Raw genomic sequence first — 13,583 nt, 5'->3', positions numbered from 1 at the left:
TCACCCAGCCTTAGAAGCTGCAATTCAGTTACAGACTGAGATATCTAAATTAATGTGCTCACAATGCAGCTGTTATATTTCAGCCAGGGAACACTTAAGATACCTTAACATAATAATCCATAACACTTAAGGTATGCTAAAATATCTTGCCTGGACTCCAGCTGCCAGTCCAGAAAAAAAAAAAAAATATGTATCAGGCCTGTGCAGGTATCTCAGGTACCCTAGGATGCCTTAAAGACTGTCTAAGCATGCACAACTCAAATGATATTTAAACTCTTTTTAAAATCCCTTCCCAAATGTCTACCCTGAGTTCAAAGAGGATGGGATTATATCTGAATGCCATTGGTCATAACTACAGCAATTTAAATTAACCCTGCTAACCCATTCTAGTAGTTCTAATATAAAATATTAACCCACATGACAAAAAAAAAAAAAAAATCCTATTTTTTATTTTTTTAATTAAACAAAAATTCTGATATTCTTGTCTGCTTGTCCAGTTAGGCAATGCCAGTCAAAGCCAAAGGCAGGGGCATCAAAGTTGGTTACAGATATCCAACAGGATTTCTGAGAAGGAATTGCATAATCGAACCCTAGCAAGCAGGAAAGGGGGGGGGGGGGGAACACCACAACAACAAAACCCCACAACTTTTAAGCCCATTAATGAATCTCTGGGTCAAATGCTGAGCCCACAGGAAATACACTGTGTGTATTCACACTTCTAAATGAGCAAGAAGTAGAATTATATTCTAGACTGGAAGTCCAAATACAAATTGGCTCATGTTCACATTGCCAAGGGCTAGTCCCCTCTGTAGCAATTTTGTCTTGGACAGAGCTAGTGGAGAACTCAAAAAAAGAGCTAGGTTATGATATAACAGTTATTCAGTAAGTATTCTCCATTATGAATTATCTATTATGGATTATAGCTCCAGTGCTTGATCTCACTCAGGTTGTGGTTTCATTAATTTGTCAGGATAGAGGATCACATTCCAGCCAAAGAGGTATGGTCCACTCAGTCCAATGCAAAAGGATCTACGTCACACAATTATATTTTCTAATTTTTCTCTTTCTTCCACTGCTGTTTGACAATTTGGTCCTGCGTGAGAGATTAAGACTGATTCCTCATCAATCCACACAGAGCAGGGATTTACAACTGACTTTCTTCTCTCTACAGGAATAGAATCATAGAATCATGGAATGCTTTGGGTTGGAAGGGACCTTGAGAGGTCATCGAGCCCAACCCCCCTGCAGTGAGCAGGGATTGAACCTGTGACCTTGGCATTATTAGCACCATGCTCTAACCAACTGAGCTAACCAATTGGTTTTGAATTAACTAGTAAACCCCAACATTTGGAAAAAAGTGTTAATTCAGTGAAAACTACAGAAACTGTGGACTGGATTTAAGTCTTAAAAAATATATGTTCTGATGAAACATATATGTTGATAATTTGCATTTGCTTTCTGTATCATGTTAGATACGAATAAGACTCTATTAACACCAGTACTATTAACCCTTCTATAGCAATTATCTTAAATTTAACATTCTTTATTAAATATCTTTGTCATAATCTTGTTGCTTCATAATCAGAAATGTATTGCTTTCACATAAAGAACTGCACTGATAAAATCCATGTAAATGAACCATATTGCAACATTATCTGACCAGTACTCTGTTATGATGTAACACTAGTAGCCAGAACTGATCCTTTAAAATGTGCAACTTATGTTTAAACCTTATGAGCAAAATTTTTTCTTCACTTTTATTTCATTCCTAATTTCATTCATATAACATAATAGACATGCTCAGGTACAATACAAAATGAGGCTAAGAATCCTTACACTTATTATTCACATTAGAATTTATGAATACTATGAATTTGTTCAAAGCATAAATGGGCCTATTTAATATACATGCCTGAGCTTATAATATACAACTTAGTTGTTGTATACAACTTAATATACAACTGAGCTTATAAATTTGGGCAGAGAGGAATTTATGAATCTGTAGTCAGAACCACTTCCTTCTCAGCTTAATTTCAAAATTGCCTTATTATAAGGTCCAAATCAACAGTCTAATCATTATCTTAAATATACCTTCTCATTTACTTAGTACCAGAGGACTAGCGTCTTATACTAAAATTTTAGTTCGTTAAGATCATCTTTCATTAATAGCAGCACAGTCATAGAAAGACCTTTCAAAAACGTAGTGCTTCTTGTTCCCATGGGCACCTTTAGCCAATGCCAGTAACACCTTTCACTCTGCCATTGAGACCTGCAGTTCTTCCTCCTGATTAATTTCAGCAAATCTGCAGGGGCTAGCACCTGTATTTAGTGCATTCTCTTGTTCATTCTTACACTGTCTTGTTTTGCTTGTGCATCGTGTTTTTATGTGCAAAAGTATGTGTATCTAAAGTGCAAAAAAGACAAAGGCAAAAAAAAGAAAAAGAAAAATTTAAAAAAAAAAGAGAGGGAGAGAATATAGGTTTAGGTGTTTTTCTCCCTATAGGACATATGCTTCTTAATTTACTGTAGGAAGTAAGAAAACAGAAAACCCTTAAACATTAAAGGTATCGTTATTATTTTTACTGCTGTTAATATTATTATTCTCTGCCACACATAATGTCATAGGGAAGAACACGATTTCTGATAGGGTACTAAGATTATTGCAACAGCAAAAATGCACAAAAGAATTTAGAAAATTGTCTCTATTTCAGTGTTTTAGAGGCATCCATCAACCTAGCTATCTGAAGAACTTTTCCAAGAAAGGATCATCTTTTCATTCACACACTTATATTTCAGCTACCATGATCTTCACTGCATACCAGAGAGTAAGTACTTTGCTTATATTTTGAGTAGATCCTGTTTATCAATATTTTCTTACCAAGCTAACTATAACAGAGAGAATTCCACAATAAAGACACCTGATAAAATAAGATTTATAACCACAGTGACTAATTTTGAAACATTTGCTTCCTGAACTGTAATGGTGGAAAAATCTTATACTGTTTTTATACTTTCATTCTCTCCATTTGTACCCAATCTGTTCTGACACTTCTCTCTAAAAGTCTGTATTGCTTGCGGAGTGCCCAGTACAAAATACTGCCAAATTTGTTGTGCCATATTTATCCTGGGCAACTTGATACATCCACTTACAATATGACTAATAGTCTCTGGGGTCTAGCCACATATTCCACATCCTGCACTTAAATCTTTTCTACCATCTGTCTTCCCTTTAAGATATCTCATGTGAATAGGTTGTTACTATGTGTCCATAATTAAGTTATATTTTTCCTTTTTCAATCCTCTTGTGAAAACCACTTACAGTTTGGCACTTTCTTTTCATAAACCAGATTTTTTCTGAAACACTTTCCACTGTATTTTCTCATCCATTGCTAGCATTTATCTCTCATTGTGATCATCTTAATGACTTCAATAATGACTACAACCCTGGAGTATTGTATTCCTCATTTATATTTCAAGCTTGACCCAAGAGCCAGTTATTTACTATTATGGTAGCAGCAATAACTGTCAGGATTTTTTTGTTGTTGTTACATTTTTGTTTCCTGAGCCTTGTATTACTTTATGATGTTTCTATTATAGTTATTATGTCGTATAGCAATTTCTAAAGGCATTGGCTGAAATAGGAGTCCCGTCCAAAACCAACCATTAGGATGAAATCCCCAGGTCAGAGAGCTAGCAATTTGAAGAGACAAAAACAAAATCCAAGTTACAAAAACAGATGGGAAAAGTGTGTGGGATACATATGACCTAATTGATACCCTCTAAAAACTAACAGTAATCCTTTGAAAATTAATCATCATGTCTCGGCTAACCATCTCTGATACAATTTATTTTGTATAATTTCAAGGGTTTGATTTAGTTCTCATGTGCATTTAATTATCTGCAGTGCAGGTGTATATAACTGAGCTACATTTAGGATTCAACTCCTCTGCCCATTTCTAGACATGCAGTGCCATTTGTGGTATCTCCAAGTACCTTGCCTGGGCACCAGCTGACCATATGTCCTACAAGCCCTGCGCCTTTTCTGTCAGCACCATGCAGGCAGCTCAGATACCAAGGTAATTCAAATTACTTATGTGGGCCAACTGAACCAAGCCACCAGCTTCCTAGTGTAGATCCAGAGTTCAATTCACTTGTTACTACATGAGTGTCTACTCCTATTTGAGATGCCCTACAGTATCCCACCGGATTCCAGCTGCCATTCCATAAATATATGAGTGTGACCTAGGACTTATGTTGTATCTACCAGCCTCATGCACACATCTCAGATACATCAGGATACCTCTTAGGGCACTACTGGCTTGTGCTAGGGCAGCTCGTTCAAGCCCATCAAGCTAGGAGTGACAAATACCACCTACACTCTAGGTTACATAGTGATCCAGAAAACGAGTCACATTCCCTGATTTTTTTCCATCAGACTACACTGCTTCTTAATTTCTTCATAGCTGTTTTGCATCACATTTTCCACTGGTCTCCAAAGTTTTCATTTGACTTTCCAGCCCATCTTAACTATTTGAACTCTCACTTGAAGGGTAAAGAATCATTATCTTCCCATTCTTCCGTTTTCCTCAAGTCACACTTTAATGCACCTTGCTTGCTAAACTTCCCACTTGCAAGAGAGTTGCAGTTGATTCAGGAATGATAAAGTAACACAAACTAAGCATGACAACCCATGCTTAGACATGCTTTGAGACTGAAGCTTAAAGGGACTGTCTGAACAGTCATGACATCAATAAAAGTCATTAATAGCTAAGAGAATTTGTTCCACTGACTCAGTTGGAAACTATTTGAGGATAATCAATCTTGCTACGTAATGGAAAGGGAGAAGGAGTTCTGATGGCACTGATATTTCTATGGGGCAAATGCTAGAAGCACTTTGTGCCCCTGATACCACTAAAAAAAATGGCACTTAAAGCAGTCATTCACCTAGAGTCAACTCAGCATATTCTACAATGGGTTGTTTCTGTCCATTCTTTCCTCCACTATGAATTTTCAATCTTAGCCTTCAAGTGCTTGATGCAGGAGACTGCTATTTCCTTCAGGGCAATTTCTGCTGACTTTGTTCCTCTCACATAACTGAAGAATATATTTAAGAAGTATACACAGAAATTGATTCAGAAACTTTAGCTGGTAAATTAAACCATGCAGCACGACAATACGTCAATTGACTTGGTAATTAACCTTGGAGTAGTACTGATGGATCTTATTTATATTTCTCCACCTATAAGGTAACATCATAAAATTTTCTGAAACTCTCAGACAATTATGTTGAATATAATCTTCTGTTACAAGTTAACCCATTAAGGTAACCCATTAAGTTAACCTATTGTTAAACATAATCATAATGAATGGAATGTAATATAATACAATACTTGCAACAATTTTTAGTCCGCATTTTTTCCAGTGCTAATATTGCTCTGTCTGGGGAAAATGGAGCACAATATAAAAGAGTCCTGTGATTTTGATTGGCTGTGTCCATACCCCTAATACAGTTTAAACAGATTATGTATTATACATTTTAAATAGTTTATACAAATATCTGGGTCATCTTAGGGCAACCATAGCTTACCAATAAAAAACAGGAATTCTTCACTTTCTGACTTGCTCCCAAATACCAAAAAAAGATACTTATGCTGCAGCCAGCTCAGAAGTCCTGCCTATTGCCTGGAAATTTCTGTACCATAAATGACAAAGAATTCCCACAAATTTGAACTGCGCAAACACATTGAATAAGATTCAGCCACAGAAATTGTCCTACTTCACATATATACCTATGGAAATTTTTCTAAATACAAAAGGATCTACCTGCTGAAATCCATAATTCATCTAACAATGTTCACTTTTGAACACATGTGAATAAAATTATAGCCAAAACCACTCTGATCCATATAGTATAAACAACTACACTAAACTCTTGAACAAAATTCTGTTTTGTTTTGCAACTGAACAAGTTACTGACAAAGGGAAAGAGGTTGCCCCTTTACTAAGTGCTACTTGTCTTTGGAAGACTTTCATATTTGGGAGACCTACAAAACTTCTCATGGGTCATGGAAGCTAGAGATTATTTTGTTGTGAAGGAGGAGCATTTTGGAGCTTCTTGCTTCCCTAACTTTCACCCTAATAAGCTTTTTCACCAGCTTAAGAAAGTGTGAATTGTTCACCTTTTGTAGTTAATGGCTGTTCTACACGAGTAAAGACTAGTGCACAAAGCCTTTTCTTCTCCATCAGACAAAATCTGACCCTGCTCTTGCTCAAAAAAAAAAAAAAAGTTTGCATCACCTTAGTTTGCAAGCAGATCTGAAACAGTGTATTTCCAGTGCAACTGCATTAAAGTTATAAAATAACCTGGCACAAACAATAAATTTAGTAAAGCAATATAATAATGCATTCCTGTGCAGTTCCAACAGTATGCTACTGCTCAAAATGGTGTATATCACCTATGGTTATTTAAAATGTTATGAGGTTGCTCCTAGAGTTCCATTCAGCCTTCTGCAATGGCATGTAAGAGGCTACCATGCATACAGGCATATATTTCTATGGCAACAGTTTAAATTCTAGTCTATTCTTAGTTGAAGTGTTTGCAGAAAAAAAAATATTTTTTTAAACTAACTAAACAAGGTACCTGTTCCTTTTCTGTCTGTCCTTTCTGAAACAACAGAAATCTCTTTACTGTGATGATTAAGAAGCGATGAGAAGTAACTTAATTTGATACACGTTATGCCTGAAGTTACGAGATTCTTCTTAAGTTAGCAGAAAAAAATGCACGTTTTTGACACAACATGGATATTATATAGGCTTCCAATGTTAGAAGTATTATCACGACAGGTATGCTTTATCAAAATGAATAAAACATTTAATTTTTTGTTATTGTTAATGCCGTACAGCTAAACGTTTAACCTATTTGCACTTCATTCTCTTTCCTCAATCACCCCTTTTCTTTCTCTTGTTTTTCTCTTTGATTGAGTACCTTGGAAGTGCTAAACATGCAAATAAGATAAACATCCTAATTCAAAGCCTAGTAATTATTATATCATGTCAGAGAGTTAGGTGATCTATGTGTCTTAAGGGCGACTGTCTGCAAGATGGAAGAAAGAATCATGTGAATGTCAAAATCAGAAAATGACACAGAAAGAGAAAGGGTCATTTTGTTATTTCTCCCCAATCCCACCCTAGAGACAGAGTGATAAATGCGTATCTTCAGCACTTCAATTGAACTGACATTTCTATTTAAGTGTGCCAATGAACTAGCACTTTAAGGAAAATAAATGAACAAAGTTACAAGTTTATGCTACTTCTTAATGATGAAAAAAGAAAATGACATATATTTAGCATTATATTCTCTGGAATGCATGCACATCTGATCTCAGTCAGTGACTTGACGTCTTTAATTTACTACATCTTTTATCTTAACTTCTGTAATAGTGCTTGTAACTATGCTTTTTTAGCATGGGATGTAATCTTAATGCTCTCAGTTCTTCATTTTTATCACCACTATATTGTGTAGAAGGCAGCAAGACTTAGGTAGTCATCTAGGGGTGCACTAGCTTATTCTTAAATGTTTTTTTGGACTATGCCTTAGCTAAAGTTGATGGCCTCCCAGGACAGAAATACTGGTTCACATGTAAATGCATTTTCTTTTTCTTCTCTATCTGGTAGATTGCATAATGGCAAACTAGTGCCTCTACTGCCATCACTTTGTCTTACACAGTAAGTCCTGGCAGAACAATCAGTCTAACAAAGAAGCAAGGGGGAATAAAGAAGCGCCCTCGAAATAGGAACCGTTTGTATAGTTAAGCAGGACATCCCGTTTTCACAGCTACACAACCAAACTTCAAGGTATTTTCTAGGAGACTGCAGACCTTTCCATAGTGATAAAGGATTCTGGAGGAATGATTTGTTCCCCACCTTTAATACTTCATGAACACCCGGCATCAGGCTTCTGCCTCATTTTCAAGAGTGTATTTATTGCGGTGTGTATGTATGTATGTCTGTTTTCTTCTCGCATATCCCAAAGGTGGACACTTTCTGTAAAGCAAACCGAATCAGTATTTGAAGTTTAGCAAGTCCCTTATGGTGTTTTACTCTTTAAAAGGATTCTCTGCCTGGAGAAAGCCAGAAGCAACGTGACTGAAATTCTCCATATCTCCACTGGGACTTGAGCTGTGAGTTACAAGTGATCTGCAGGGGCTTTTGCTTTTACAGGTTTTGCTGAGTTTAGGGGCACTTTCCCTTACAGGAACGGGATCAAATGCCTGAAGTCCAACTGCAGCACTGCACCGTGGGGTTTTTTCAGCATTTAATATCAAAGGGTGCAGCTACCCAGAGCAAGGACGGGAAAGTCCCTTCGCTAATTAGTTTTCCCACTTGCAGCAGCTGCTGGAGCTCAGCCGCCCGCAGCAGCCCCGCCTCGCCGGCAGTCCGGCAAGCTGCCTACGGGCCTGAAGTGCTGACCGGTGAAATCCGGCTCCGGCTTAATGAGATCGAGCTAAGCAGAGTCAATTAAATCAAATTCCCACTAACATCCCTCATATATCTGCAGTGTGTGCAGCAGAGGCGGCGGCAGCAGCCAGAGATTCACAGTATTAATAAAGGGATTCACTGCCGCATTATTAAAAAAAAAAAAAAAAAAAAAAAAAAAAAGAGGCGAGGGAGAGGGGAGGAGGCAGGAAACTTCTCTGTGTTATTTACATTAGGGAAGGGGTGAGGGAAGGGTGTTTGTGCCTCTGCGTGTGAATGAATGAGAGAGAGGAAGGGAGGGAGGGAAGGAGGGAGAGAAACACACAGAGGGGGCACTGAAAGGAGGCTCTGTCCCCTAAACCCAAATAACCCACTTGCAAGAAGTGATGCTGGAAAAATGGTAAGGACCCGGAGTTGAAAACATTTTCACTTTAATACTGAAAAAATATGCCATTATAAAATCCTCGAATAGAATTAGTAAGTTTCACTTGCTTCCTCGGTTCTGGTTTCCTCAAGTTATAGTAAGATTTACAACAGCACAGAATTTTCTACCATTAAACTTTGCAGCCTAAGCACTAGAGTGACATTAATTGGTCATGCTTAACTGCCTTGGATTTTTTTTTTTTTGAATGTTTACACTGTTACCATAATAGAAATCAAGGGTACTATTTTTTACATTCAGATGGAAAGGCAATACTGAGTATGTATATTGAAAAAGAAGAGAGAGAAAACAAAACCAAAGCCTCCCCTCCCCCCCCCCCCCGAAAAACGAAACACAACCCACCATCAACAAAGCAAATCTCTCCCAGAAAAGTAATTCCCGCCTAAAAAAAAAAAAAAAAAAAAAAATCCAATGAGAATATTCATGCAACTATGTCTTAAATAAAACCTTTACATTTTTTTCCACGGTAAAAGTACGATCTCTACTGCCTATTGATCACACAAAAATGGCGAAATGGCACTTTTTATTATTATACTGTATTTCGTATATAGAAGGTTTGATACGAAGGGACTTATCAGGTAAGAGGGACGATGGTGTGAACTAGACGCTGCTTCCAGTTGGGGGCTGGAGCGTCCCTGGGGTGCGTTGTATCCATGCGAGCCATGCAGCACTTTTTTTTTTTTTTTTTTTTTTTTTGTCCATTTGTCTGTTTGTTTCGGAGTCCGAGTCATTTATTTACATTACATTCATGCCTTCGTGCAACTTTCCACTCCTGCTTCGCTGTCAGGAGGAGGCCGACACCAGCCTTTCCTCCTCCCCCCTCCTCTTCCCGGCCGCTCGGAGAGGGGTCGGTCCACAAGGGAAGAGGGCGAAAAAGCAGAACAACCCCCAACGCAACAGACCAAAAGCCCAACAAAGCCAGGCGCCGTGTTTCGCCCTGCCGCAGCCGAAGGAAGCGGGCCCTCGCTTGTCGGTTGCAGCCCCGGCAGCGCACGGGCGGGGGATGCGCGGAGCTGCGGGGATGCGCCCCGCCGCCGGGCCCCCCGCACCGGGCCTCCGCGCTTGCCGGGGGGGTCGTGAGGAGGGGCGTGCGTGCGTGCGTGCGTGTGTTTTGTTTGTCACGAAATGTAGCCGAGGGGCAGAGCCGCCCCCCGGCCGGCGTTTGCCGCCCCACCAGCGGCCGGAGCGCGAAGGGCCGGTCCCCGGTGGCGGCCGGCCCCGCCCCGCCCGCCGCCTCAGTCCGACAGGGAGTGGGAGCCGCAGTCGTAAACCCTGTGGGCCCCGTCGGTGCTGTAGGGCCCGTTGTGCCAGTAGGACGAGTCGCAGACCGTCTGCAAGGAGTTGATTTCTGATGCAGAGGAGTTGGCGTCCCTCCTCTTGGACCGCTTTCTATTCCTCAGGATGAACACCAGCATGCCCACCACCGTGAAGGCAGAGGTCACAAAAACCAGCAGGAGCCCTGGCACCAGCACCGAAATAGAGACCCGGCTGGTCTCCAAGTAGGAGTTGGAGTGAGTACCTGTCTCTGTCAAGCCGGTGCTGTTTTTATTAGTAGAAGTTAATGTGGGCGAGATTTTTAACTGAGGGCAAATCACGTCATTGGAGAGAGACTCAAAATCCTCCTTGAAGAAATCTTCAGGGGACTCGCACCTCAGGTCGCTCATAATCACCTTGGGGCGCAGCATCTCCGCCCACTGTTTGAAAGGCACGATAGGGCAAGTACAGTCCCACGGGTTGCCGTGCAGGTCGATCTGGGTGATGGAGGTGAGCTGGTCCAGCACCCCGGCCACCGGGAGGTACATGAAATAATTGTTGTGTATGCTCAGCTTGGAAAGCGAGACCCCGGCGAACACGTCTACTGGGAGAGACCTCAGCAGGTTGTTGTTGAGGATGAGGACTCTCAGTTTGGGCATCGCATTGAAGGTGCCGGGCATGATCAGCTGGATCCCATTAAACTCCACGTTCAGATACTCCAGGTTTTGCAGCCCAGCAAATTTCTCCCGGGACAGGGTGTCTAAGTAGTTGCTATCCATGTAGAGCCATCGGAGATCAAAGAGGTTCTTGAACGTGTTGTTCTCGACGGTGGCGATGTTGTTGTTGCCCAGATCGAGTAAATTAAGTTTCCGGTAATCCAGAAAGTGGGATTTCCTGATGGTGTGTATTTTGTTGTCTCTCAGAAACAGCTCCTGCACATTGGACGGCTTGGGCTTCAAATCCACCAAGCTGCTCACATTCCTGTCATTGCAATTAACCTTTAAACCCGAGCCAGGGATCTGATCGCAGCTGCAGATCTGCGGGCAGGACACGGTAGCCGGTAGCTTGCTTTTGGCACTAACTGTCGACACGGCAGCAGTGGGTCTGGTCTTGATTTGCCAGTTGACGGGAATCTTTGTACCTCCGTTTGGACCAGATCCTGGCGTGGCAGGGTCGTCTTTGCCATGTATTTTAAAGGGGGTTGGAATGGGACCAGGATCGCAGGTTTCTTCTTCGGCAGGGGGAGCAGCTAAGCTAGAATCCACTCTGTTCTTTTTGCACAGCTCTTGCTCTGTGGTCTCATTTAAATCTTTGCCCTGCAACCTAGTGGGAGCCTCACAAATCACTCTGCCGATCAAAGCGTTTTTGGGTATGTTTTCCAGCCATTCCTTCAACGACAGCAGATCGCAAGTGCAGTCCCAGGGGTTATCCTCTAGCAGGATTTCAGCAATGCCTGGGATCTGCTCCAGGACCTCCTCGTAAGGCAAGGTTTTAAGACGGTTTCCCCGGAGGTCGAGGTGGGTGATCGGCACGTACTGAAAGACGTTGGGGGGCAAGGTGCTGATGAGATTGTCATTTAAAATCAGCACCTCTAACTTGTTTAGGTCCCTAAATGCTCCCGGGTCAATATCCCGCAATAGATTAAAATCTGCCTGGAGGTATTCCAGATCGTCCAGCCCCAGGAAAGTCTGCTTCCTGAACGATTTGATCTTGTTGTTGTTTATGTGCAAGCGTTTCACCAGCTGCAGCCCAAGGAAAGCCCCAGGAACAATTTCATGCAAACCGTTGTTTTCCATGTGCAAACTGACTGCATTGTAAAAGTTAGCAAACTCATTAGGGAAAAGTCGAGTCAGGGAATTGCCATGCAGGAATAAATGGTAAAACTGGGAAGTTGGGGCGGTGAAATGTTGCAGGCTGGTAAATCCCTTTTTCTCACAGTCTACGTGCAAATCCCCTTCTATCTCGTTGCATGCACAGATCTTCTCTTTGCAAACGTCCCCTGTAACGTTTCCAGCAGCAAAACAAAGAGACGTCTCCAGCAACAGAATCCAAAGCAGCATTTTTAAACCGAGCAATTCATTCCCGATCTCATCACAAAGTAACAGCAACCATCCTCCTCACACGGAAAGCAATTCCAGTTCATTCAATACATGAAATGTCCGAACCACCACCAAAGGGGGAGAAAAAAAAAAAAAAAAACAAAACCGTGATGAGGGGGAGCAGGGAGGGTCGGCGGAGGGGGGGGACTCTTTCTTTTCTCGTCTCTCCCTCTCTCCCCCCCCCCACGTACAACTGCAACAGCCCAGATTCCAGTCAATAATGATATCCACAAACTATCCAGGCACGTACAGCAAGGCACGGGGGGGGTCGGGGGGGGGGGGGGGGGAGGGAAAAAAAAAAAAAAGTAGAAGGAAAAAAAAATCCCCCTCCTCGATCCCCCTCCCGGGCAGCTAAGTGGAGGTCTGCCTGCCGGGCTGGCTCACCGGCAAGGGAACGGTGCTGCTAGCCAGCGGCCGCCGCCGCATGTTAGAGAGGCGCAGGCGGAGAGCGCGGCGGTGGCCGCGGAAGCTGCCGCGGTGGGCGCCTCCGCGCCGGGCTGCCCTTGCCGCGCGGCCGCGGCCCCCCGCTCCGCGCCCCGCCGCCCCTCGCCCCGCCGCCCCTCGCCCCGCCGCCCCGCCGGGCGCTGTCCAGCGCCGCGGTGCTGAAAGCGCGCCCCGAGCCTAAGCGCTGGCCGCCCAGCCGCCGGCGCTGCGCCGCGCCTGCCCGCGCTGCGCTGCGGGGCTGCCCATGCCTGCCGGCGGCCGGAGCCTGCCGCGGGGCCGGGGCCGCCCGCCCGCCCGCCCGACCGCGCCGCGCCGCGCCGCGCCTCGCCTCGCCTCGCCTCCTCGCTCGCTCTTCTTTCCTCTTTCTTCCGCTGCTGCCGAGCCGCACGCTCGCACACACTCACATGCACGCAGGGGGAGAGTTGCTAAGAGGCTCTGCTCGCTTCAACCTGGTGCACTCTGAAAGATCTGACACCCTCTGCTGAGCTGCAGTGGCAAAAATCCATCTGCTGAGGGAATGCTGGATAAAAAAAAAAAAAAAAAAAAAAAAAAAATCAATCCGCGTACAGGGCAAGCGTTAAAAACGTTGGCATTAAAAGCTGCCGATCTATTTAGATGCTTTCTCCTAAATTGATTATTTAATTTATTTCTTTGCTTTGAAGATGGAAAGTTTAGCATTCTCCTCCTGCCGACCAGTTCTCTATTGCCCCCATTCACACACACTCACACCCGCACAAGCAGGCGAGGAAGGTGCGTTTGCCTTATTGTATTTCCCAGTGGCTTGAACAGAATTAGTGTCAGGGTGTCAAGCGAATAGCAATTTGAGGTAATTATTCTGCACGCCATTTTTATCGTTGCTTTGAATGCAT

The 13,583-nt window shown here is 42.7% G+C and overlaps 1 protein-coding gene across 1 annotated transcript; it reads right to left on the bottom strand.

The window, feature by feature from the left end:
- Positions 1-10,152: 10,152 nt before the first annotated feature.
- SLITRK1 (SLIT and NTRK like family member 1) lies at positions 10,153-12,231 on the bottom strand. The gene has a single exon (XM_009491886.2). The coding sequence runs from the start codon at positions 12,229-12,231 to the stop codon at positions 10,153-10,155; it is 2,079 nt and encodes a 692-aa protein (XP_009490161.2).
- Positions 12,232-13,583: the final 1,352 nt, after the last annotated feature.

Source organism: Pelecanus crispus, chromosome 1, assembly GCF_030463565.1.
Source record: "Pelecanus crispus isolate bPelCri1 chromosome 1, bPelCri1.pri, whole genome shotgun sequence".
In the NCBI taxonomy this organism is placed as follows: Eukaryota; Metazoa; Chordata; class Aves; order Pelecaniformes; family Pelecanidae; genus Pelecanus; species Pelecanus crispus.
Note: the sequence above shows the minus strand (reverse complement) of the source record. Positions and strands in the feature narration are given on the sequence as shown.

What these genes read in the sequence shown, in the direction of transcription:
- SLITRK1 (XM_009491886.2), bottom strand. Translation starts at nt 12,231, where the DNA reads ATGCTGCTTTGGATTCTGTTGCTGGAGACGTCTCTTTGTTTTGCTGCT.